This window comes from Pristis pectinata, chromosome 1, assembly GCF_009764475.1.
Source record: "Pristis pectinata isolate sPriPec2 chromosome 1, sPriPec2.1.pri, whole genome shotgun sequence".
Lineage (NCBI taxonomy): Eukaryota > Metazoa > Chordata > Chondrichthyes > Rhinopristiformes > Pristidae > Pristis > Pristis pectinata.
Genome location: NC_067405.1, coordinates 76,593,231 through 76,619,114, shown reverse-complemented (window position 1 = coordinate 76,619,114; position 25,884 = coordinate 76,593,231). Strand labels below are relative to the sequence as shown.

At 42.4% G+C, this 25,884-nt stretch overlaps 1 protein-coding gene across 7 annotated transcripts in view; it reads right to left on the bottom strand.

The window, feature by feature from the left end:
* The window catches only part of LOC127573531 (receptor tyrosine-protein kinase erbB-4-like), an 843,473-nt gene extending 825,792 nt beyond the window's left edge, over window positions 1-17,681 (bottom strand). For all 7 annotated transcript variants that reach the window (XM_052021850.1, XM_052021859.1, XM_052021885.1 and 4 more), the window contains exon 1: window positions 17,323-17,681. In XM_052021850.1, coding sequence (XP_051877810.1) covers window positions 17,323-17,398 — 76 coding nt within the window. In that variant the 5' untranslated portion in view covers window positions 17,399-17,681. The remainder of the gene's footprint in view (window positions 1-17,322) is intronic.
* Window positions 17,682-25,884: the final 8,203 nt, after the last annotated feature.

Genomic DNA, 25,884 nt, shown 5'->3' with positions numbered 1-25,884 from the left:
TTTTTAAACCACCAACAATTTTAATTAAAAGTATCAATCATTGGAATAAACAATACAGTAAACTGGACACAAGAACAACAGCTGATTTGCGACAAGTCCTCAAACCTTCACTGCAGTTTTGAACATACTGGGACATTAAACCAACCATTAGCACAAAGGTAGCGAAGTAACAACTAATGATGTGAGTCAGCATCGTTTTAGCACTCTCAGCTTTAGCTTGCATTGACGCAAGTTCTCTCAGATAACAATGCACGTGAAACATCAATAAACCACTAATTCCCCGTACATCATCATTTATGATCTCACTATTTTAAAAAAACAGTTTTTCCATTCTTCTTATCAAAGTGAATAATGTCACATTTTCCCACATTGTTTGCACCTTTCTCCCCACTGCCTCCTTCACAGGATCTCTGCTCCTGCTTCGTATCTCACCTTCTCCACTTTCATGTGGTGAGCAACTTACAAAGTTTGAAGACAGTGTAGAACGTCCAACACTCTTCAGAGTGACCCTAGAAATTCAATCCTATTCAGGAGTGCCAAGCACACGATACAGTATAATAGTTAGTGCACATTCAAAATTCAATTCAAATATTCTGACCAGGATGACACAGTAGATATCCTTCCCTAAAGGACATTAGATTTTTTTAAGGATGAGGCTTTCTGACCATCCAATGGTCCTATGGTTACTCATACTGGTATCAGATTTTTAATCCAGACTGAGATTAATTGAATTAAAAATTTCTTGCTGCAGTCTTATTTTCAGATTCATTAATCCAGAAATTGTTATAGAGACATATATTCATACAGCACAGTAACAGGCCCTTCAGCCCATCAAGTCAGTACTGACCACAATGTAACCATTTACATTAATCCCATTTTATTCTCCCCACATTCCTATCAACTCTTCCCAGATTCTACAATTTACCTACATGACAGAGACAATTACAGTGGCCAGATAACCTTCCAACAAGCATGTCTTTGGGATATGGGAGGAAACCTCTGCAGTCAGAAGGAGAATGTTTAAACTCCACACAGACAACACCTGAGGTTAAGATAAACCCAAGCTACTGAGGCTGGGAGGCAGCAGCACGACTTGCCGCACCACTGTGCTGCCTCAATAACGAAATCACTCCCTATTTCAGGGAACACATAAATTCTCAAAACCAGTAGCTAAAACCCCACCTTTTCACTCATCTCTTTTTAGCAGTGGACCTCATTCAATTCTACAGGCCTGTGCCATGCCCTTACTGCTACCCAAAGAACACTCTGGGATTGGTGATAGTTGTACTTCTACTCCTGTGGGTCAATCATACTGACAAGGATGAATTTCTTTACATCAAGGCACTGAGTAGTGCTGGGCTGAGTGTCACACATGGCCCCATCTCCTCACCTTCACCCATTTCATTCATCACCTGACCAGCCAATTACTCACACATGCATACATGCACGCACACACAGGTACATGTATACAGACACATACATACATACCGACAGACTTACACACACACACACACACACACACACACACACACACACACACACACACACACACACACACACACACACACACACACACACACACACACAGTCCAGTGAGCAGCCTGCTACCCCAGCTTTCATTTTGACATGTTTAGCCGCCCCCTCGCTCCCTTCCTGGTCCAAATCCAAGGCGACCATCCATCAGCCACATGGATTCGACCCATTAGGACAGTAATGCTGCTAAAATTGCTGATGTCTCACAGCTCCAGTAACCCTGGTTCAATCCTGACCTCAGGTACATTCCCCCTGTGACTAAGCGGGTTTGCCGTGGGTGCTCTGGTTTCCTCCCACACCCCAGAGAGGTGCAGGTTGGTAAGTTAACTATAAATTGCCACTGGTGTGTAGGTGAGTGGTAGAATCTGTGGGGAATTGATGGGAATGTGGGGAGAATAAAATGGGATTAGCATTGGTATAGAGTAAATGGTGCTTGATGGTGAGCATAAACTCAGTTGGCTGAAGGGCCTGTGTCACCTCTGTAGGACTTTGACCGATCTCATTCGGCTTTCTGGTACACACAAGCCATTGTCGCACAACTAAGCGGCTTCATTCACTGAGTCATTTACAACTCTATGTAATTACGAAGGAAACATTGATTCTTTCAACAATAAGGAGGCTATTTGGCTCTATAAAGGGAACTTCCCCTTCCCTGTTCATTCCTCACACTCCTTTTTAATTATTTATCCAGCTCCTTTGAAAGCTACTACTGAATCAATTTCCACCCCCTCTTGAGCACTGAATTCCAGAATGCACAATGCACACAAGCAAGTTCCTCATCTCCAATTAGCTGAAGTCAACGTCCTTTGGTACTGACTCTCCCCCCAAAGGCAAGTTGCGCTACCAGCATTCTCTGCCATTCTGAACAGCTCAATTGAATCTCCCCTTAACCTTCACTGCTTTAAGGAGAAAAATCCAAGCTATTCCAATCTCCCCTTTATGTGCAACCCCTCATCACTGCTACAATTCCAGTGAATCGCCCCACAACTTTTCAGAAACTTTGTTATTAATGTTGCTGTTTAGCACACATATATGTACCTCACACTGAAAACCCATTCACCTTTGCAATTTTGCATGGTTAAATGCTTCAAGAAAGATTGTAGCCTCCCTTAAACTTAACAAATGGCTCTTAAAAATCCTTTTTTTTTCTGGAACATACAAAGAATGGATAATAGATTTTAAAAAAATGAAGTAATAGAAACTTCTGTTACAACTTTGAATTAAATTATAATTTTAAAAGCACTGAAACATCTTTCAAGGACAAATTAAACTACCCAGTTACCTGTGATATTACCCATTGCAGGTATATAGTGATCTTGATGAGACCACATCTGGAATACTGTGTATAGGTCTGGTCTCCCTACCTAGGGAAGAATATACTCGCAATTGATGGAGTGTAATGAAGGTTGACCAGATTGATTCCTGGGATGCAGAATTTGTCCTATGAGGAGAGATTAAGCAGACTGGATTGAAATTCCTTTGAGTTGAGGTGATCTCAGTGAACCACACAAAATTCTTACGAGCTTGATGATATCGGTGCAGGGTGGATGTTTCCCTGGCTGGGATGTGTAGAACCGGGCATCAGACTCTCAAAGTAAGGTGTTAATCATTCAGGATAGATATGAGAACTCAGAAGCTGCTGAATCTTTAGAATTTTCTACCCAAGATGGCTATGGATGTTCAGACATTGAGTTCATTCAAAACACAGGTCAATACTTTTCCGGATATTAAGGGAATTAAGGGAGATCGGGATGGGGCAGGAAAATGGTGTTGAGGTAGAAGATCAGCTGGGGAAGGCATGGGGGGGGGGGGGGTGGGCGGAGTGACCTACTGTTGTTTCCATCTCTCATGTTCTTGTAAAATAAGGAACATGAGGAGACTCTTGATCAGGAAACAGTAGCCTCAATCTACCTGCTTTGTTTGAAGTTACAAACTTTGCCTCCTGGACTATGACACTCCCACCTGTACCTTGTTTGCAGAATGTCAGAGTTAATTGACTACACAAACATGAAAAGGTGGTTATAAATATCGTGCCAGAGGCTGACGTTTTCTTAACAGCATTGTCCTCAAGTCTATGCCCAATAAACAATAGGCAGCAAGAACAGAAAAGGCACCAGTTGTCTTTCAAATTGTTTCTGAAATCAGTACAATCTGTAAAGATTTTAAAATCCACACACTTTGCTTTCAGAGGTCCTGTTTAAAATGCCCCAGCTGGGAGCACAACTTTAAGATGGGACCTCTTGTTCTCTCTGTACTAAAGCACTTCAGATCTAGTTTCACCGAATACTTCAGTTCTTAAACTGTACTCATCTGCTATAGTAACAAGCCTTTTCTTTTAACCCCAGTTAAAAAACTTCAGTAAATCACAGAAGCTTTAAGGAGGAGAATTCTTTCAGTGAGTACAGTTCCCAGAGGAGTCTGAACTACCTGCAGCTTCACAAGTCTGTGTCCTTTCTCTTTCTCCACAACCTTAAGTCCAGGTGTTTAGTACTGATTACACATTCTTAGCAGAAGCTAATATGATTAATTATGCAGCTTCATTCTCTGAACTACCAAAGTGGAGAGGGATCTCATACACTTCATGACAACGCATTAATATTTAGCTCCCTTTGGAGACTCAGTGCCATTGGTACCAAGTAAATTCAGTCGGGATGAGGAGCTTGACACTTATGATTCATAGTGTTGCTTTGACAGAAGATATATTAAAATAATATACAACGCATAAATTCACTGTTCCATATTTAGAAGCAATGCTGATAAAGGAAATTATCTTAATTATGAAAGAATTATTCCCATCCTTGAGTTTTGATGAAAGATGAGCAAAACTTCATAAATCTGGCTGACGCTCTGTGCTGAGTGGTCACAAAGCAGTAATGAAACCATCTGTCCATTTCCTGGATAAATGAGGAACTGACAAGCTGGAAATCCATCAACATGTAAATAAATTTAATATCACTTGATTTCAGGCCAATGGAATAGACTGTCTTTCACACCTCAGGTATTTCCACTGCGATGCAAAGACCCTTTCCAAAGCCCTGATACTTAAACCCCAAATCCATTCCTTTCTTATTGCCCAATTACAATTCACCAGACTCAGATTATTTGTACCCTGGTGTATATGAGTTTACTGTCATAAACACCAGGGTACAAAGAAGTTCCTTGCTCACGTAAAGCTGACAGAGTAAACAGTATAAATGGTAATAATAAACCTAACCCTAATGCATGGTGCAATGTATATTAGTGCAAACTGAAGTAGTGAAAACAAAACTGACAGTAATGGAAGAAGTAGAATTAAGGGTTTGAGAAAGTGGCAGCACGGTAAGAGGATGTGACAGAGGTGATTGGTTCAGAAGATGTGTGTTCACAAGTGTCCCCAACTAACTATGCCAAACTGGTAATGACAAACTAATGATGAAGATCCACTGTGCCCTGAACCTAGCTAATGTAATATTGATGCTATTAAGAGGACTTGGGGCAATCACCACGCTTTTTTCCAAATGATCTTGGATATGTGTTCCAGAACGTTACAGAGGAAAATAATGGAGATGTTCTGCTCAACAGAAGGAAAGGCAGTAACTATTGGGGTTTGTCCACTGGCCACGTACTGCGTTTTTTCAGATAAAATGCACTTCTCATGGAGATGAATGTTTTCAACTGTTCTGCTGAGCTTCCATGGCACAGTAAGTAGTGAGAAATGGTCATACCATCAGTAGGCACTAGTGAAGTATAACAATTTTCCAATTTATATGGCAATCTGTTCTATGAATATACCATGAGCTTACCTCAAGCAGTTGGCTGACACATTCATCTGAATTTCTGATCTATGTTTTTCTTTTCCCATTATGCAGTACATTATATTTGCATTTAGAAATTACTAGAAAGTCTGTTCTGATGCATTCTTGATCTTTGACTTACAATTTGAAGACATGCAGGATTAAAAAGGTTACTTCTCTCACTGCAACATGCAGCAGGTCGGCTTTTCCCTATAACATTTCTCTCAATAAATTTTCAATCACTAAAACTAATGCTGCTCTGATCCCTATGGAAATCGCTGTCCACATTCAAGTATGGAAGATCAGAAACTCATTTCATCAAAAGTTCATCACAAAACAAATGCAACCATCTCAACAGTAGAAATCAGAGCCTGGTTGAGAATGCAAATATCCGCACCACGTTCGCTTGTCAAGGAATCACAGCTCGGAAACAGGTCTTTCTGCCCATTGAGTCAATACTAGATTGTTGCAAGAGCTATTCAGGTCATCCCACTCTCACCATAGCCCTGCATATTCTTTCCTTTGCTTGATCTCATGTCAAATGAAATTATTGTTGGATTTTACAATTTAAAGAACTTACCTTACATAACCTGCTCTTTTAATATTTAGCAGAAACAGCAATACTTTGCAACTGAGCATCAAGGCTAATCTCTCCCATGGGGGAAGCTTTGTTCTTTAATGCAGCAGTGTGGAAGAGTAGCTTTCTACCTTCTGAGTTGCAACTGCAGGCAACTATTTTTCTTTTTTGTTGACAATTGCAATCTCCCAATCCTCACAACAATAAAACATGAGCTGAGACAAAGACAATGGCAAAATTTAAAAAAAGACAAAGTGACCCATTTTCTGCTCACCATTGACTTTGGTGCTCTCAAGTTTGTCTGTGGATGAAGGCAGGGAGATAATCTGGGGTGATGTCCTCCACTCTTGACCATTATGAGGATGGGGGAGTGGGGGGAGTGGAGGAGCTAAGCATCTCTTCACAGAGGGCATCAAGCACCTGTGGAACCTGTAGTCAAGTGAGAGCTCGCAATATCCAATTAGTTAAAAATGGGAAATTAAAACAAAAGCTCATCCAATTTTTGTGAGGTTAGGTGAAAAAGACTTGTGCAAGCTTTTGTATTAATTGATCAATTTTATGTAATGTTAAGAAAACCTTTCACAACAGATGGCTTATCAGTAACAATCGCACACGTGATAGCTGTCTGCTCTAGGCATTTCTAGTCTGGAGCCAAATGTAGATAATAGATGGAAATGTTTATCAGTTTCATAACTTTTTCCATCCTCTTCATTTTTCATTCCCAAGTGAGCAGAGGACATCGCCAAATCGACAGGTGGTGTCTCGGACCTTACTGACGAATAGGCAGGACCGTCCTAAAATTTTTAGAAATGATGGCTACTGTTTTACCAAAATGACCAGCGTTTGATTTACTAGTGTTCTCCCTCCTCACCCTTAAAAGATTCAGCCCTTTGTGGTTCCGTGCATCTTATACCACCACAAGAGGTTTTTCTTCTCTCTCTCTCTCTCTCTCTCTCGCATCAGTGTCATTATTTTTATTTTGTTGTTTATTTTTCACATGTGTAAGTTATGTATAATTTATGCTAATTTAAATTTAGGTTAACTTATGTTTGTCCTCAATTTGTAATGTACTGCGCGGTTGCTGCAGAAAGCTAATTTTCATGGCACTTATCCCCTGGGTATGATGTCTATGACAACAAAAAACTTGAATCTGAACTTGAGAAATCCTGCAATGCTTAACAAACATTTAACAAGACTATTCAAGTAAAGTAATCTCTTTCACACATGATTAGAGCAACATTTACTGGTGCAAAATGTTGGAAAAAAGAACTGCAAAGACAAAAGGAAAACCTGAAATCTGAAATTTGCGACTGTGATCTTAAGTAAGCTTTGTCCCTCATGTACATTTTCTCGCAACATAGGAGGATGCCTTTCACCCTGTCGAGTCTATGCCAGCTCCTTGAACAATCCATTCATCCCACTTGCCCTGTAATCTTATTTCCCTGTAACCTATTCTCTCTCACGTCTGTCAACTCCACCCTGGTTCTCTTGCACTCACCTACACACAAGGGACAATTTGCAGTAACCAATTAATCTTCCTTTGGGATGGGGGAGGACCTGGCAGAAATCTCTCAGACTGACCTTGAGTGACTGCAGGTAGTAGCAATTGTCTTTACATCCTTATTTAAAGTAGTTTTAAAATATCTGAGTCCAAACAGTCCAAAGGTCAAAAGGACCACATTAATATGAAAAATATTTGGCTTTTGGGTGTGTGAGAGCTCATAATCTAACCTCCCCCACCACTGCTGTTCCCCCACCGAGTCTCGTATATCTACCTCATCGCAGAGATGCTCATAACATGAAAACTTGTCATTTCAGTGAAGGTTGCAAAGGATTGTCCAAGTTCTTAAGGCTAACAAAAGTGCACTATGTGCGGTACTTTTTTATTCCTAGCCAACTCCAAGATCAAATGTCTGGCATTTCCTCTCAACTTTTAACTGATCACTTGTAAGGCTGAGGTGATAAAAGGTTTCTTTCCTCCCTCCTAATTTTCACTCTAAAAAAAAACCCACCTAAATTAAGGACTACACTTAACCTTCAAATGACAGAGACACAGAATGAACTTATCACTGCACACAGAGAACAATAACAGGACCCATTCCTATGAATGCAACAGTCTTTGTATCATTACCTCCTAGAAATCTGGAAGAATATTATGTCTAGAGTTGCAAATGCCTGCATTTCTGTAATTCACCTTACTATTGCCAGGGAGGAATATTATCCAACAAAATTTAAAACCCAAATCACATAAAGAGCTGTTAGGACAGGTGAGAGGCAGATTCCAAGGAGCTTCTAAAAGAAAGGTTGGAAGGAAATTCCAGAGCTCCAGATTGCCAAAGATGGAGTGCAAGAGAGCCAGAAGTGGAAGGACACAGAAATCTGGGAATAAAATAAACAAAAACTGCAGATGCTGGAAATCTAAAACAGAAACAGAAAATGTTGGAAACACTCGATAGGTCAGGCAGCATCTGTGAAAAAAGGAACAGCTGAAATCTCAGGTATAGGTAAGTTCTGACAAAGGGTCAAAAACCTGAAATGTCGGTTGTCTCTGACCTGCCGAGCATTCCAGGAGTCTGAGAGTTGTGGAGCTGGAGGGAGTCAAAAAGGAGGAGCAAAACCATGGGGAGATTTGAGCATAGTATCTGAGATTCTTATCTTCCCACTGCTCAGCACACACTTGTTTGCTATGTATGTTTTACTTGACGTTCTCTCTTACAACTGCATACTCCCATGGGATCAGTTTGGCGCTGAGCAATGGATTGTCACTTGGCACTACGTGCTTGAGTTGCCTACAGTACAGAAAAAAATAACCACTCCACAGAAGCAGGCTGTTATTTGCTTGCCCCACAAGCGAGCAGCTCACCTTGCCGCTGGGGATACTTCAGCAGGTAAAAATGAAGATAAAATCAGAGCTTGAAATTAGGCACAGCTACACACCTTAGTGAAGCTGTGCACTAGAATGAAAAAGCCTTCTTGAGCTAAAATCCAAATTTATACATGATGCATCAAATGCAAATTATTACAAGTCACTGCCAGTGGCTGTGGCTGGATTGTGGCTGGTGAACATCGTACCTTGTTCTTTAAGCAGATCCCAGTGAAATAATGTGAACCTTCCTTAAATAAACAATTACTCATGAGCTATAACGTAAAACTCCACTGTTCTAAACCAGTTGTTAAAAACAAACTTGTGATCCTCTCCAGTGAATAACGACTGAAGTAACAACTCCATGCAGAGGAATAAGTACTGAAAAACTAGTCTACTTCCACGCAAGGAAGTCAATGGAAAGCCCAGTAACTAAGCACCAGAAGAATGCAATGAACAAAACGGTATTCAATGTTGACTGCCTGCCTTTCATGGTTATTGCAAGGGCATAGTGGAAGAGTGATGGAGATTACACTTCAAAACATTTATTGGCTGGTCAAAAGATTTTCTTTTTAAACAAATTTGACTGTCACGCTGAATTCAGTGTTAAAGTGGGCAATATCACAACAGCTTCATTCACACCCCCCCGTCTGTGCAATTATACCAACAATTTCAGTGGCATAAAGTTACCTTTACAATGCTGAACCTGATAAAGCTAGCTTACAGATCTTCAGAAGCACAAACACGTTTTCCCATGTTCACACGGATTGAAATGTTCAGCACTGTTGAAGGTATTTTTATGCACCATGGCTGGTCAGTACCTGAGCTCTATTACACCACCAATTCAATAGGGTTTTACTAATCATTAATTCACCAAAAATTACACTGCAAAATGCAAGACTCACAGTGTTACAGAAGGGTTTAATTAAGTATAATTTTCTGCATGCGCAACAGAAGTGTTTTTTTAAAGGCTCAGTTCTTTAACGCTTATTTCAAATAATTTACAAGATGGCAATGTTCTCAGAAGGCTATTGTGTTGTCAGCCAGCTGTAGATACAAGGCCATTATACAACTTGGAACAGAGCAATTCTGTCTCATTCTGCACATTTGAAGTCTCCATCTCAGTCAAAATCACTGAATGCTGATAGGAATCAATCTGAATATGCACTTTGTTTCTCATCGGGCTAAACAACATGACTACTATGTGCTCTGTTTTCTTCCCCCCCCCCCCCCAGTGATAAATAGGTACATATCTTGTGTGTTTTAAGGTTTAGTGACATTTATTTAGATGCCAGTTAAAATTGATCAACTTGGGAAGGTGCTTTTTCTCAAAAGTAATCCATTTTGATATTTTTTGTGGAAATTGTAGTCCATCTCTGACACCAACATCTAAACTGCAGGACATTTTCTGAATCTGTTTTCTGTTTCATGTAATTTCCTGATTCTGGGACCGAAAGTAAAGTTTTTCCACATGCAAGGTCAAGTAAATACATATGAAAACATATCCCAAAGCTAATATACTTTACCATTCAAATGGCAGAGCAAAACACATGAATTCTTTGGATTCTTATGCAAGCTGAATTGTCCGTTTTCATCTTTAGATCTGTAGAATTCACAACCTAGTCAACTGCACACTTAAAACAAATAAAAACTAAGTAACTGTTCCACGTGGAATTTATTATTACAAGCTACAAGCAGTACCAATTGAATGCTGCTATTGGGAGTTATATATTTGCTAATATGGAGTGTTTAGAGTGAGTCACAAATAGTACATATTATATCATGGTCTGGTTCATCAGAATATTTTAAAAGGTCTGTTTGAATTTTCATTCATTGACTCTTGAATCCTGATGATTGTTGTTTAAATCTGTGATGAATTACAGAAGCTTAAAGAGGTTTTGATTGTTCTTATGCTAATCATTTCTGCTGGTTTACTATCAGTATTTTTCATTGAAACTGAACTGCCACTTGTTCCAGTCATTAGGAAGCTCTAAAGTGCCTGTAGTATTAATAGCAGCCTCTAAAACTGAGTGTTTAAACGCCGCTCTAATCGCAAAACTTTCAGGACAGCCTCTATTCTACTCCGACGCTTACATGTCATGGTGGGGTTGACGAACTAGTGGGGAAATTCAATTATATATTACCTGTGAAGAGAACTGTGTGGGCAAGGTATGTCAAACGTCAAAGAGGTGTATATTTTGTGAAGTCATTCAGAAGGATGAGCCTCAGTGATGAGTGAGGATGTTGCTTTGGTTCGATTTTTGCAAGCACTCCAAGTGCCTCAAGTTCATAAAACGAGCACTTTGACAGTGGTTGCCTTTTAACACCAATAGGTCACCGGGGACTTCAGAACTACATTAGGACAGATTAACACAGGCAGAAACTTGGTGAAGTCACCCTACCCATTCCCCAGCAAATAAATGAATGTTCTGATCTGATGTCCTCGGCGAAGGGCCCAGATTATAAAACCACTAATCCTTCAACCGATCAGACAAAAACAGTGCTAATCTCAAACAGTTGCGAATTACAGTTGAACATCAGATACACAGAATTAAATGTTTTCACAAACCTTACACTGCGCTGACAAAATAATTTAACCATGTTAGAACCAATTTGTTCTGTGCATCCTTCTTTCGTTTAAACGGAAGAAATTTTAATCAGATTTTCTTTTAAAAAACGATAGGATGAACCTGGTGTGTATTCTGTTTCAGGATGTGTGCAATTATGGTAAAGTTTTATATCAGAAGTGGCAGGATCGGTTTATAACTCTCCTCCTTCCCCGGCAGGTTACAAGATAGACGCCAATTGCTCTGATGATAACTAGTTCTCTCTGTGTGTGCGTGTGGGGAGGGGGATGTGTATGTCTGTCTGTGTGTGTTTTATGTATGTGTATGTGAATATGTCTGGATGTGTGTATGAGCCTATTTGCATGTGTGTGAATGTGTGTTCAAGTGTGTGTATAGGGTTGTGCGTGATGTGTGTGTGTTTGTGTCTTCGCGCGTAGATATCCGTATGTTGTATGTGTGTGTCCGTGTCTGTGTGAAAATGAAAATGAGTTATCCAAGGTCAGCTCTTTTTGGGCTGTGAAAAGGCGGCTCCGTTATTTCTGCATGAGTGCAAGGTGAATGAACCCCCCACAGCTGCCATTTCTCATTCGCGAGCCATTTATTACAGGTCACTGCTACAAGCAGCCATTTAAGAAACAATTCCACTCACTCATTACCGTATGCAGAACAACTTCCAGGCTGAGGTAATACGCTCACAACTGACTGGGGAAAATAAAAACTGAAGGCATCGCGGCTTCATTAATGCCCCTGGCACCGATGACCGGGATGAGAGGCAAACCATGGTTTGATGGAAACAATATGTTCATTTAATGGGACGTTGAAGCGTGTTTGCACACAGCCGGGGGTCTGAGTGTGGAGAACGGCTGCGATCGCGCTCTCCGGAGCAGAGTCAGGAAGAAATTTAGTGCAGGTGTTCAATGGTTTGGGCACTTTCTTGCAGACAGGCGGGTCTTAAATCATGTACTTAAGATAAGCAACACCAAAATAAAAACATTTGTTTTTGTTTACAGTGCAGGTTGTCGGAATCTGGCGCGCACTGCCTAGTGCAAGTAGCTGTCAAAAGGAAATTAGCCCTTCGTTTAAAAAGAGGGGTAAATAGCACGGGAAAAAGTGATCAACTGGATCATTCTTTTAGAAGGATAGTAGATTGGCGGTTGGCCGAATGGGTGTATCAGTCGATACATACATTTCCACCGATCAGTCACTCTTCAGGAAGTAAATGCAGTCAAACTTAAGTAAAAATATAGAATTACATTTGGCCTTTCTTGGAAACCAATATATCCACTAAGTGTTTATTGAAAAAGACCCAGTCTATGGTAAATGTAATAAGCGAGAAGATAAGCTAATGTTCGGCCGTGTTATCGTGCTGCTCTTTTCACTGGAGGCACTTCAATACTCTCCACTGGAAAGACTTCGGTTACAAATAATATCTTTAAAATGTGATTACAGGTCGTGGAAGTTATAGTTTTATTTGGTAGACGCTGCTGGGTTACAGTCCGGAGATTCTGTACCCATCTCTATAATTAGTTCCGAGAAGGATTCCAAAACACAAAACCCGGACTATTGAGTTTATAATGGACCGGTTCATCTCATTCAAATTAGCCCTTTGTAACATTCCCCCCCCCCCCCACCCTTCTCTCTCTCTCTCTCTCTCTCTCTCTTTCTCTTTCTCTTTCTCTCTGTGGCTGTCGGATTTCGCGGGAAAAAAAACTAACCAATTTATGTGGATCGTTATTCAAGGCTCGTCAATTTTACACCCAGTGCCTGGTCTGTTGTAAAAAAAACAATTAAACTTTTATCGGCATCAAAGGGAGAGCCGTGAAATATTATCACGGTCGCTGGCCTTTCCGGGATGATGGAAAATGTCCAAGGAACTTTCCGCGGGCAAGTTTGGCAAATGACATCTAGCTCCCACTCCGCGGTGTGGAGACCTCATTCCTAATCTGCGATTTATTGAGCACAGATAGTCACAGGGAACGGAATGGAAGTGTAGTGCTCACTCACGATATTCAGCAAGACGGGGCTCCAAGTGAAAAGCGGAGATTTTATTTTAAACCGTATGCGCTCACTCAGCACTCTCGGACAGCACACATTCTCTCTCACACACTCAATCTCTTATGCACTCATACACAGACACACACTCACACATTATTACAGAAACACACACAATCGCACATCCTCACACATACACACGCACAAATACACATACTCTTATACACCTACACATATCCTTACATACTCAAATACTCTCACAAAAGCGCTCACGCCATCACAAATACACACACGCACCATCTCTCACACGCACACAGAGTCCGAGTGTATAATGTAATGTAACAAAATACACAGTGTTCAGTGTGGTAGCCATTTGCACGCTTTCAGTCCTGTCCATCTGCCATCACCACCGCTAACTGTAACCTGCACAAAGTATTTGGGTCCATTTCATCTCCGCCCTTCACAAATGAGCAACGCGACTCGGCAGTTTGTGACAAGCAGTGTACTTGCCGGGGCGCTCGTTTCGCGCTCCAGGGGTTACTGCAGCAGTACGATCATTGTAACCTGATCCTAGTTGTTTGGCAGCGGGTCACTCGCCCCCGAACCTCAGGCAGTGAGAGTGAGAGGACATCAGCAGGTGTGTCTGTGTGTGTGCATGTGAGTGCGTGTGTGTGTGTGCATGTGTGCGCGCGTGTGTGTGTGTGTGTGTTGCGCTTGCGCGCGGGCAGCCCCCCTTCTCTCTCCCCAATGGGGCGTTCAGCTGAGGCTACTCCAGGTCCAAGCCCAAGTTTGGGTGGTCCAAACCCACCCCGTGCAACTGGGCAACAGCCTGTCCCGCAATGCCGGCAGGTGCCGGCTCCGGGAGCCCGCAGCAGCGCTGCGGCTCTGCGCAGGCGCCTCACACCTGGCGTCCCTGGTTACCAGGAGACCGGCGGCTGGTTCAGAGGCGCAACACCAGAGCCCAGATTCCAGCCACATCAAACTCTGCAGGCACAGGGATCAGGTGCAAGACTCAACGCGCTGCAGCGTCTGTTACCTATCAATGTGATGCTGGGGTTCCCGAACACTGAGTTATTCAGTATTGCACTTAGTTTGATATGTGTAGTACTTAAAGGACATACAGAGCATTGCAGTACAGAGGGTCCCGAGATAGCTTTGTCAGCTGTTGTTGTCCCGAGATACAGCGCTCTGGCACGGTTAAAGAGGCCGGTGCACTCCCTCAGTCAACGACCTGAACATTTTACTACATTTCTCTGCACCGCTTCTGCTGCCCGACCCGCTGTGCATTTCCACCCTTCTCTCCGGCTGTTTGTGTTTTGGTTACTAGTGGTGGACTGGCTTCGTTAATAAATGAACGTCAGCCAGGGCGATTCATTTCCCAACGTATCGAGCGAGGAACGCCCTTCGTTTAACCTGTCAATGGTGGCTTTGTATAAATAATCTCCAAAATGTGCCCGCGCCGAGGGATGGCGTCTCAAACCACCCAGCCCGAACGATCCCAAGCCACACATAGCGACAGTGTCTCTGGGTTTCCCGTACCGGACCGATGTGTCGTTTGGCTAAATTAATCCCCACTCTGGATAATAGAACAAAACATAGTTCGCCCCAAAGCATCATTCAACAAAGAGGCCATTTATTAGTGTGTTGTGTCTCCTGTATATATCTTAGAGGGCGGCCCGCTCTCTTTTTTAATAATTGTGCAGACTTATCATCCGTGACTGTTAGATGCCACGGCGTGCGGTGAAGCTGAGAAAAGCTAATTTCTCTGCTTAAACCCATCCATCAATTTCCCATGCGTGTAGAAGCACCGGGCCACTCCTCGGGCACTGGTTGTACACTAGGAGTTATTGACCAGCATCGATCTCCAGACAAAACAAAATGTTAAATAAATCGTTGCCGGTCTTGACTCGCTTGTTGGCTGAGCGGAGGGAGTGGCGGGAAAGGGGGGGGGGGAGGGGGAGGCAATGTTAAGACATATTGATCAGAGTTTAGTCCATGTTGAATAAATCCAGCTGAGCACCCGCAGATAGGAAGGAATTCATCAAGCCTGGATATCGGAAATATGAACTACCCCCACAGACTGCAGTTGGGAAGGAAAACAGCGGCAGAAGGAATATAATTCGTACGGGAAGGCATGGGAAGGAGTGGAGTGGGGAGGGGAGAGGGAGCTTGTCGAGGAGGGAAAAAAACGCAGGTATCAACATTCCACCAGGTTCGCGCTGGGAGAAATAAAGCAGGAGCAAGGATGCAAGGTTACCGATAAATGTTTAGCTTAGGGTTGCAAAGGGGTTGGTGGGGATCTGGCCACAGCGATTGCCAAGACACTGGCGGCGAGGAGACAGAGGAAGATCTCTGGGACTGTCAGGTGCTGGACAGCGCTGCGCAGTTCCTATGAATTCCTGCACACATCACACACAGGACCGCGCTGACACAGGTCGCCCGGCAGCTTCTCTGCTTTCCCGCGTTACGCTGTGCTAAGCCGGGGGCTGACCTGCCTCATCTGCTACCCTCCGATTCAGGGTGTGTGAGGGCCCGTCACTAGATGTAGTTGGGCACTGTGCGCCTGGGCTGTGGGCTGTCAGTGCACGCTCTTCCGGACGACGGAAGGACACCGCTGCCTTCTGTCCCAGCACAACTCAATGCCTTTTGACAAGAGAGGAAGGCAGTAAAACAGATCGCGTCGCCTATAGATTCATGACCTGTTCAAAGCTAGCAGCACTGATATGAGGACAAGCTCACAGTGTTTGGGTTTCGTACCCCGGATGGATTAAACATCCCATGCTCCTATTGAATTAACCTTCATTCTAACGGCCTTGGGTGGATTAATAAAGTACAGCAAACGACGGCCGCAACTGAATGCCGTTATACCGTCAGTTCCAGAGGTCTAGACACAGTTTGCTTATTTCCCAAAGTCAGGGGCACACCAGTGGCATGCAACTATATTTACAATACAGGATCATGAATTCCGTTCAGTTACAATACGTGTGTCTTTTTATTAAATGTTTTGGCGGTTAAGTGTCCCACTGGGAAATTTGATATTAAAGCAAAAACAATGCAATAAATGTTGACCTTTCCCAACACTCTGAATGACTGGTTTGTGTTCTTGCGCGCGAAAGCACGGGCGACCAATAACATCAATTCCAGAAAATAAGCATCCATAAAATACTCCACTCTCACATAACTTGAAGCATGCCTAACAATGTGAGGAGCACATTGTCTCCCCTCGTTTCCTTAATTTGCTTCATCTAAAAGTAATTCACCCAGCATCTTGTCGCTCTATGGGCACCGCAGTTCAAGTTGTCCCCGTTTCATATTTTAGACATTGATATCAAAATAAACTCTTGCAGGCTGCAAAACTCACAGCGGATTAAAACCAACACCATGTTTTAAATTTGTTAAAGTCCATATAATGACCACATGCATGGAGTGGGAGACGAATTCGTTCCATTTTGCTCGCATAAAACATTACATTACATTACTTTTCTCATGACGCACCTGTACCAAATGTGCATTTTGCAACTATGTTTACGCTCGCGTTGCATTTAACTAAAGTTGTTCAACCTAGGTCAAACACAAACCATGTTAAGGTCCCGCTGCCAGAAGAAAATAAATAGCAGACAGACAAAAATCGGTTCTCTGCCACATAAGAAATCCTCACAAGCTGAAAACTACATGTCAAGCTCAACTGCTTCTGAAAGGCGCAAACACGCATAATTAAGGCTTTCGCACAAAAGATTTTAAGAAGGAACAACAGCGGGGAGCTTTGGGGACAATTCAAATTGTTACAACACTCCAGTGGCTCTTAGTAACCGTGGCGTTTGTATGACAGAAATATTTCTACACTGCCTACCATTTAAATAAGGGAGTTTGAGCTCATTGAAAATCAAAAATAAATCATCCAGAACAAAACTTTCCTTAATCCAAGTTTACAAACAGGGTAAACGTTGTGCGCATATTAAAAAATATGCGCGCACACACACACGGCGCCAAAACACTGAGGAAAAACCTGTCACCTACCTGACTGCGAAATTATTTCCCGCACCTTCAGCGTCGCACAGAAAAAACTCGCAAAGAGTAGCGTCGCCAAATTCATTTTCTCTCAGATTTGTCTTTTTTTTTACAGTGGGAGATTATTTCAAATCAGTGCTGCATAAAATTACATGACTACCAAACGTATCCTCAGAAAGTGAGCAGCAACTTTTTTTCTCTCTGTTTGCTCTTTCTCTCTTGGTGTTTTGTTTGCAAGACTTTCGTAAGTTGCAGAGTGGTGTGTCTGCGCTGCGTATCTCTCTCTCTCTCTCTCTCCCTCCCTCCCTTCTCTGCTTACTCTCTCACATTCCCTCTATCCCCAGTGCAGCGCTCGCCCGAACTGCTGGATCGCCTGCTCCCGACATGCACAGCCATTAACAAATTCGGCTCCAGAACTCCCCCTTGCCCCGCCCCTCCATCGCGCTCATTGGCTTTTCTCCCTCCCTGGCACCTGCCGCACCTTCCCTGATTGGTTCTGCCACCAATTCAGCGCCCCCGGGACGCCGGCAGTGCATTCTGGAAGTTGTAGTTCCTTTTCTAAATGCTTTCCTCTGTCTGATACTTCAACGATGAACTTGCTTGTTGCGAATTATTGTTACAGTTTTGCAATGCTGTCTAAGGGCGTGCAAATGATACATAGTCCGAGATATGACAAGGCGGCATGTGCACGGTAGCTTTTGGATAAATATTCTGCTTACTATCCATGCAGTGTAACAAGTGTGTAGCACAGTGGCCGAAACCACCTCGGTGTACAAACTGACGAAACTGCAATTCTCTGTTTAACTTTATTTGCAAAGCGACTGATAATTTCCCACATAGCCAGTTTACAGTTTGATCCTTTTCCACTCAGTTCTAATTTGGGAGCATAGAATAAAACTAGAGAGATTTTGTATCTACGTAAACATCCTAAAATCTTTGCACACAATTATTATGCTAATTATTACAACATATGCATAGCTATAATCTAGCTTTTACACTTGGGTGCAGTTATATTGATAATAAAGCCTAGTATTGTTTAAATTGTACTATATTTCCCTTAGACGAAAAAGACTTTGTGATTTGCTTTTGTGGTTTAATTTGCTTTTGTGGTTCATAAAAATAATCCTAATGACACCTCTCTAAAGCTAGACGTGACACGTGTGACTCTGGCACAGCTAGAGCACTCACATTTTTGTACCTGCAAATTTACACACATTTATCTTGCAAATTACAGCGGGAACAGCCACTATTACACAGAGAAACGATAGTTTGTAAACAGATGAAAAGTGCGTTTGATTGAGACGGGGTCCACAGCTGACAAACTGTAACCTATCTAAATTCCAATTACCAGATTCATTTTTCATGTGCAGATGCTCTCTCTATCAGCGCCACATGAATTTATAACTCATACGCTGCATATGAGATTTTATACATTCCTTTCAGAATAAATAAATCACAATAACATATTCATGAAAAGCGAAGTCTACTTCCCCCTCCCTCCGTTGTAAGATAATCAGCAAAAACCAACGTACAAAATGAAATTTTAATCGTTATTAAAATTAAAATCTCAACTGGTTCAACAATATACCCAATCCTTGCGTACTCTAATTTCGTGTTTCACATGAACAATTTTATTGCAACCGGTTTCGAGAATTGTATGATTATTTTGGAATTAAGTGTGTGTGGATTCTGCTGGATCCCAAGTTGTCCTGTCGTTGGAGTTACGCTTGCAGAGGGAAAGAGTTTCGTTCTTGTTGATTCAAATCGTTGTCAGTTTTGTAAGTGGTTGCTGGTCGGTTTTCCCCTTTGGGTCTGTCCCCGCTGTTTAGTTAATCTGGCAGCGCTCTCTAGTGGTGTTGGTCCAACGTAAAACCAATCGTAAAACGCTGCTAACTCCTATACCAAAAATTACCCCGGTTGCTTTCATTTCCATGAATTTCCATTTTAATTTCTGACTTTTCTATTGGACTTGTAAATCATTTCGATTTTAATTTTCAAAGGTTTTTTTTGTGTTAATTTCTCACGATTCCCCACGAATCTCCCACATTTCCAGAAACATTTGCAATCTTTCACATTTTCCTCCGTGAACCTGCCTGCATTTTTTTGTGATCCTGACTTCAGCAAAATAAATTGTAAATTAGATTCCCATATTTTTGAATGAAAACAAAAACATCAGAATAAAAACATCCCAGGAAATAATTCAATTTTTAAGAAGGATGTTGCTGCTCCTTCATTGCCCTGTCTAAATAAAACGATCCGATAGTTCATTGAATATAGACCGTAGGGTGCTTCATTAAAATAACATTCTTATAAAATTAAAATATTCTGAGCTTTATTGTCAAATTTATATTTACCAGGTTTTTAATTCATCTCATTTAGTTTGTATTAACATGCAAAATTTAGTTTCTTCAGTTTGAATCCTAGATTATGTCATGCTTTGAATTCAGCCAAGTAAATCCGAGGGCATTCTCCTGATTGTTTTCCGTGCCATTATTCATGAGAACCCTCACCAAGGTAAAATAATAATTGGACAATCAGAAGCGGAATTGTTTATATGTCTTCTTCTGTTTAACATCTTCAGTTTTAACTACCGTGGCTCTCAGTTTCTTATCATGTGGATAGTTTTATGGGATTAGGTTTTTTAGCTAATTTCATTCAGTTCCATTGATTGATTTTGGCGGATTTTGTTTCAACTTCTATTATCGAAAACAAAACTGCAAGGAGTTTATTTAAACACTGCCCCAACAGGGAAGTAATCCGCACTCGGGAAGAGGTCAGAAAAATTCTGAAGTTTTGTTCACTTTTGAAATTAATATTACAAATAATCTACAAAAATAAATTGGGACCTGGCCGCGGCATTGACCGTAGGCAACGCGTCTTTATTCCTTGCTAGCGTTTACCTTGTGTAAGCCAAACTAATCATTCCCAGGAATTTCTTGAAGTCCCCTTCTTTTGCCTTTGCCCCCATCTATAACGTCACAAATCTGCAGGAATTGCTCTTTTACCGAGAGGCGAATTGCATACGATATTTCAATCATTCATTGTTTCATGGAATCCATTTATAATTTTGCAAGCCCTGTTTGAAGATTTAAAAAATAACTTCCCTGATTTCCAAAGTGTTGTGTTTTCTTGTTGGAGGAACAGCGCTGGGAGTGAGAGAGAACCCCTGTTCATTCATATTAAGATGCTGAGCGCGCAACGGGATGGAAACAATACCCCAAACTGTTCCAGAGGGACGTGTCCGCCCGAATGTCGACTATGAACAAACAACGATGGGTCTCTCAGACCTTCGTTATGGGTCCCAAACTGGTTATACTCAATGCAGACCTGAATTTTTTGAATGTGTTCGACACTTGTTTTTGCAACAATTCAGGGTCTACCTTTCTTCCAACTGGATCCAAGGCTGTGTTCTATGTTTCAGGACCCCATTTCTGCTTCTCCTCCCTTGACTATCAGTTCATCTCTTCGGACTGTTTGGCCGAAGGTTCTTGCATTATGGAGCAGAAGAGGGGCAGCGGGTGAGGTTGGGCGACTTTCAGCACAAGAGGTTCAAAGTGTCTGGCCACTTTGGCGGTGATTTGTCTCAACGCTGCTCCTTGTGCACTTCGAGAATTCCTTAACATTGCCATTTAATTGGTTATTGGTTTATTGTCACATAATTGTCACCGAAATACAGTGAAAAACTTTGTTTGCATGCCAAACATTCCATTCATCAGTACATCCAGGTAGTACAAAAGGAAAAACAATAACAGAAGGCAGGATATAGTGTTACAGTTACAGAGAAAGTGCAGTGCAGGCAGACAAATAAAGTGCAAGGACCACGAGAAGATAGATTGAGAGATCAAGAGTTCATCTTTATGATACAAGAGTTCAAAATTCTTATAACAGTGGGATAGAAGCTGTCCTTGAGCCTGGTGGTGCGTGGTTTCAAGCTTTTGTATCTTCTGCTTGATGGGAGGGGGAGAAGAGAGAATGACCGGGGTGGGAAGAGTCCTTGATTATGTTGGCTGCTTTCCCGAGGCTATGGGAAGTGTAGACAGAGTCACTGGAGGGGAGGCTGGTTTTGCGGTGGGCTGGGCTGTGTTCACAACTCTCTGTAATTTCTTGTGATCTTTGGTAGAGCAGTTGCCACACCAAGCTGCGATGCATATGGCTCAGATGCTTTCTGTGGTGCAGTTCATTTGTGATCACAATCTCTGAAATCATCATAAGATCACCACTGGCGATCGAAACCATTGGCCGATCAAACTGATGAACATCGTCACACCATGAACTGGGGCAGTTCAAGAAAAACATTACACTTTGAAGCTTAAAATAACAGTGAAGGCAATTGTGCTTTAACCCCTGCATCATTGCACAGTTGAGGACAGACATCTAGTAAAGTTCAACTCTGGTGTGGTAATGATGCTACGTCACTCATTAACAAATTACATTTAACCATCAACTAAAGGAAAAGAGTTCCAAGCTACCTCACAGATGCTTAATCAAACAAATAGTTACAACCACGTACTAAAAAAGATGGCTCAAGTTAATCTTTATAGGGCTTTAAAAGAGATGGAGAGATGGAAACAACTAGGAATGGAACTCCAGAGTTTAGGGCCAACCTGGGGAAGTCACAGCTAGCAATTGTTTGAAAATCCAGATCTTGATGGGGTATGGGTTTAGTGGTGATAGGTGGTCATGATAGTCAGGGTAGAGGAAGTGAGGTTTTGGATAAATTCAGGTTTATAGAAAATACATAATGGAAAAATGGACAGGAGAGCATGTGTGGTCAATTTTGGAGATAACAGAAGCATAAAGGAGGCATTACAGCGGTGGAATTGAATGGTCTTAGTGGAATAAAGTGGGACGAAACCCACCCTAGGTTCAAAACAAAAGGGTGAGCAGCTTCAAGTTCCTGGGCATTGACATCTTGGAGGTTCTATCCAGGGCCCAACACATTGATGCAATCACAAAGAAGGCATGACAGTGGCTTTAATTCGCTAGGAGTTTGAGGAGGTTTGGTATGTCACCAAAGACTCTTGAAATTTCTATAGATGTATGGTGGAGAGCACTCTGACTGTTGCATCACAGCCTGGTATGGACGTTCTCATGCACAGGATTGCAAGAGGCTGCAGAGGGTTATAAGGAGAGCTCAGTATTATATTCCTGCATTTTTGTTTTCACCACCATCTCTCCTTCCCAGTTCACTTACTTATCAGAGAGTTAATAGTCCAGAGACTAAACTTCTGGCGTGAAGTTTAATGGTCTGGAAACCTTTCAGGTCCTGTCGAATTTACCAATAGGACAGGATATTTTGTAAGCTCTTTCCCACCCATCCCAGGGCTGCTTGGGCTTCAGCACTTGGGTGCTGCAGGAGAAGAGGTGGAGGCAAATGGTGGAGAAAACTGTGGTGGAAAAGACTGGAGAGAGTGTGGAAAGAGGGTCGGGGCAGCAGGAAGCTGGAGGTCAGGAGAAAGGAGGAGAAGATGGGACATGGACAAGGGCAAGTGGCAGAGTCTGTGGCTAAGGAAGGTCACCAGATCACAGGAGGGGAGTCTATTTACTGAGGAGAAAGGCAAGCTGGCTGGAGGGGGCAGTTGGGTGGTGCAGCGGACAACACCCTGCTCTTCCTGGCCCCAGGAAGGTGTCTTGCCTGTTCCCTGCAGCAGTCCGCACTTCTCTTCACCTGCTGTGTGTCCCATGCCTGGGAACTTGGCTGGCCAAGGAATGGGACTTAAAATAGTAACATGATGAGACTGTTTATGGGCAGTGAGTTGGTAATCTCCCCCATCCTGTCGCTGCTAAAACCAGAAGAGGGCAGGTTCCTGGATGGATTAGGTTCACGGTTCAGATTTACTGCACGGTCACTTCACACCTTGCCCAAAGCCACCCAATTAAAATTAACATCAACTTTATGTGAGGATCCAGAGAGTCTATAGGCAGGAAAGTCTGCTATAATCCCACTGTGCTACAGCTACCTTGATTCACATCCTCCCCTTCCATTTCAGTCAAGCACTCAATTCGATTCAACGTTTCTTTGCCTCCAGCCTTAGTTGTACAAGACATTGTTGAGGTGGCATTTGGATTATTCTGTTCAGTTTTGGTCAGCCTGCTATAGGAAAGGTGGAAGGAATTCAGAAAAGATTTATGAGGACTTGAGGGACTGAGTTATAGAGGGAGGTTGAGGAGGCTAGGACTTTATTTATTGGAGCATAGGAGAATGAGGGGAGATCTTATAGAGGTGTATAAAATCATGAGGGGCATAGATAGGGTGAATGCACACAGTCTTTTTCCCAGGGTTGGGGATTCAAGGGCTAGATGGCATAGGTTTAAGGTGAGAGGGGAGAGATTTAATAGGAACCCAAGGGCAACTTTTTCACCCAGAGGGTGGTCCATGTATGGAAAGAGCTGCCAGAGGAAGTGGTTGAAGCAGGTACATTAACAACATTTAAAAGACACTTGGACAGGTACATGGATAGGAAAGGTTTGGAAGGATATAGGCCAAAAGCGGCCAAACGCGGGCAAATGGGACTAACTTAGATGGCCACCTTGGTTGGCACAGACCATTTGGTTGGGCTGAAGGGCCTGCTTCCATGCTGTATGACTCAATGACTCTGTGACTATGACTCCATGACTCCAGACTATTTGCTCTAATAATGCCATCCCAATGATGTGGTCGTGGCTTCCTGTCACCTAACCTGAGGATTGCCTTCCCCTGTGGTTCCAGGGCCTGTAATCATACCTATTGCATTTCCATATTTTTGGTCTCCCCATTATCTGTCCTTGCTGCTTCACAAGATGGTCCCTCTCATATCACCACCCACCACAACATTCAATAGACTACACTTCTCCATTTCCAACACCCACAAAGCATTACAAAGAAGTTGCTCACTTTGATTCTATCTTCATTTCCCCCTTCCCCACCCCCCCCCCCCCCCCACTACTTAACACCTCCTTCCTCCCTTCCCATTGCTGAGTTGCATGTGGTTACAGCAATTTAGTTCATGGTATTTGCTGCTCATGTTGTGGTCACCCTACAGAAGGGGCAAATGCTTCAATGAGATCTTCCATTCAATTCTCCAGTATGACACTGAGCTCCCGGTCACCCATCATTATGATTCTCCTCTTCACTCCAGCATCTCTCTGAGCTCTCAATCCTCAGTCTCCTTCAATGGTCTAACAGATTTTACTGGAAGCTTAAGAAACCACACCTCCTCTCTTGATTAAGCGTTCTGGAGTTCAATAATTTCAGGTTATAAACACTGCTCCCACTACTTTACAGAACAGGTAGAAGTAATCATACTGCTAAATCCACCCTCAACTCCTCCACCCACACTACCTCCTATTTACTTGTCCCATAACCTCTCCTTCCTGTCTTGCCCCATCATCTAATCACTCCTGCCCTTCCTCTATCACACACCTTCTCCTTTGTTTACCTGCCCATCAGTCACTTCTGTTTCCAGTTTTGCTTTAAACTTGAAATAATTTCTCTCTCCACCAAGAGAGAGAGAAGCTTGATACTCAGCCTGACCTGCTGAGTATTCCCTATTTTCTCTGCCTTTACGAGAGATTAAACTGTTTCCCTCTCCACAAATACTGCCTGACCTACAGAGTATTTCCAGCACTCTTTGCTTTTATTTCACATCAAACTCTGTTTCTCTCCCTCACAGAGACTGTCTGACATCTGAATCTTCCCAGAATTTTCTGTTTTTGTTTCAGATTTCCAGCACTAGCTGTTTTTTGCTATTGCCTTAGTGTAAGCAAGTTACTGCCAGCTGCAACTAACCGACAGACTGATAACCACAGCCTAACAGTATGAGCTTCAATACTCTGTGTAGAAGAATTACAGGTATTAATCACTCTTTATCTGAAGAAGAGCTTCCTGACATCCTTCCCAGCTTTGGTTATCATTAGTTTCTATCTACATCTCCACCTTCACAATTTAATTTTCTCAAATGCTTGTATTCACCCTTCAATCCTTCCTAGTTACAAGTACAATGCTGAATAATTCTTGTCCATCTCAAATATCAATTTGCCTCTTTTCAACTATTAATTTTGGAGCTTGCTTAAATTTAATTATTAGTGTTTCACTGAAGAATATTGTACACAATACTCCAAGTGCAGCCTAAGAGAAAAAAAATTGGGTACAGTTTTGGTCAGCATGTTATAGGTAAGTTGTTATTAAACTAGAAAGAGTGTAGAAAAGATTTACCAGGATGTTGCCTGGACTTGGGAGCTTGAGTTACAAGGAGAGGTTGAGTAGACTGGGACTTTACTCCCTGGAGCGTAGGAGATTGAGGGATGACCTGATGGAGGCATATAAGATCATGAAGGGCATAGACAGGGTGAAAGCACGTGGTCTTTTTCTCAGGGAGGAGTAATAAAAACAAGAGGGCATAGGTTTAAGATCAAAGGCGAGATGTTTAAAAGGGACATCAGGGGCAACTTCTTAATGCAAAAGGTGGTGCGTATTTGGAATGAGCCGCCAGAAATAGTGGTTGAGAAGGGCACATTAGCAAGTTTTAAAAACCATCCAGATAAGTACATGGATAGGAGAGGTTTAGAGGGCTGTGGGCCAAATGATGGCAG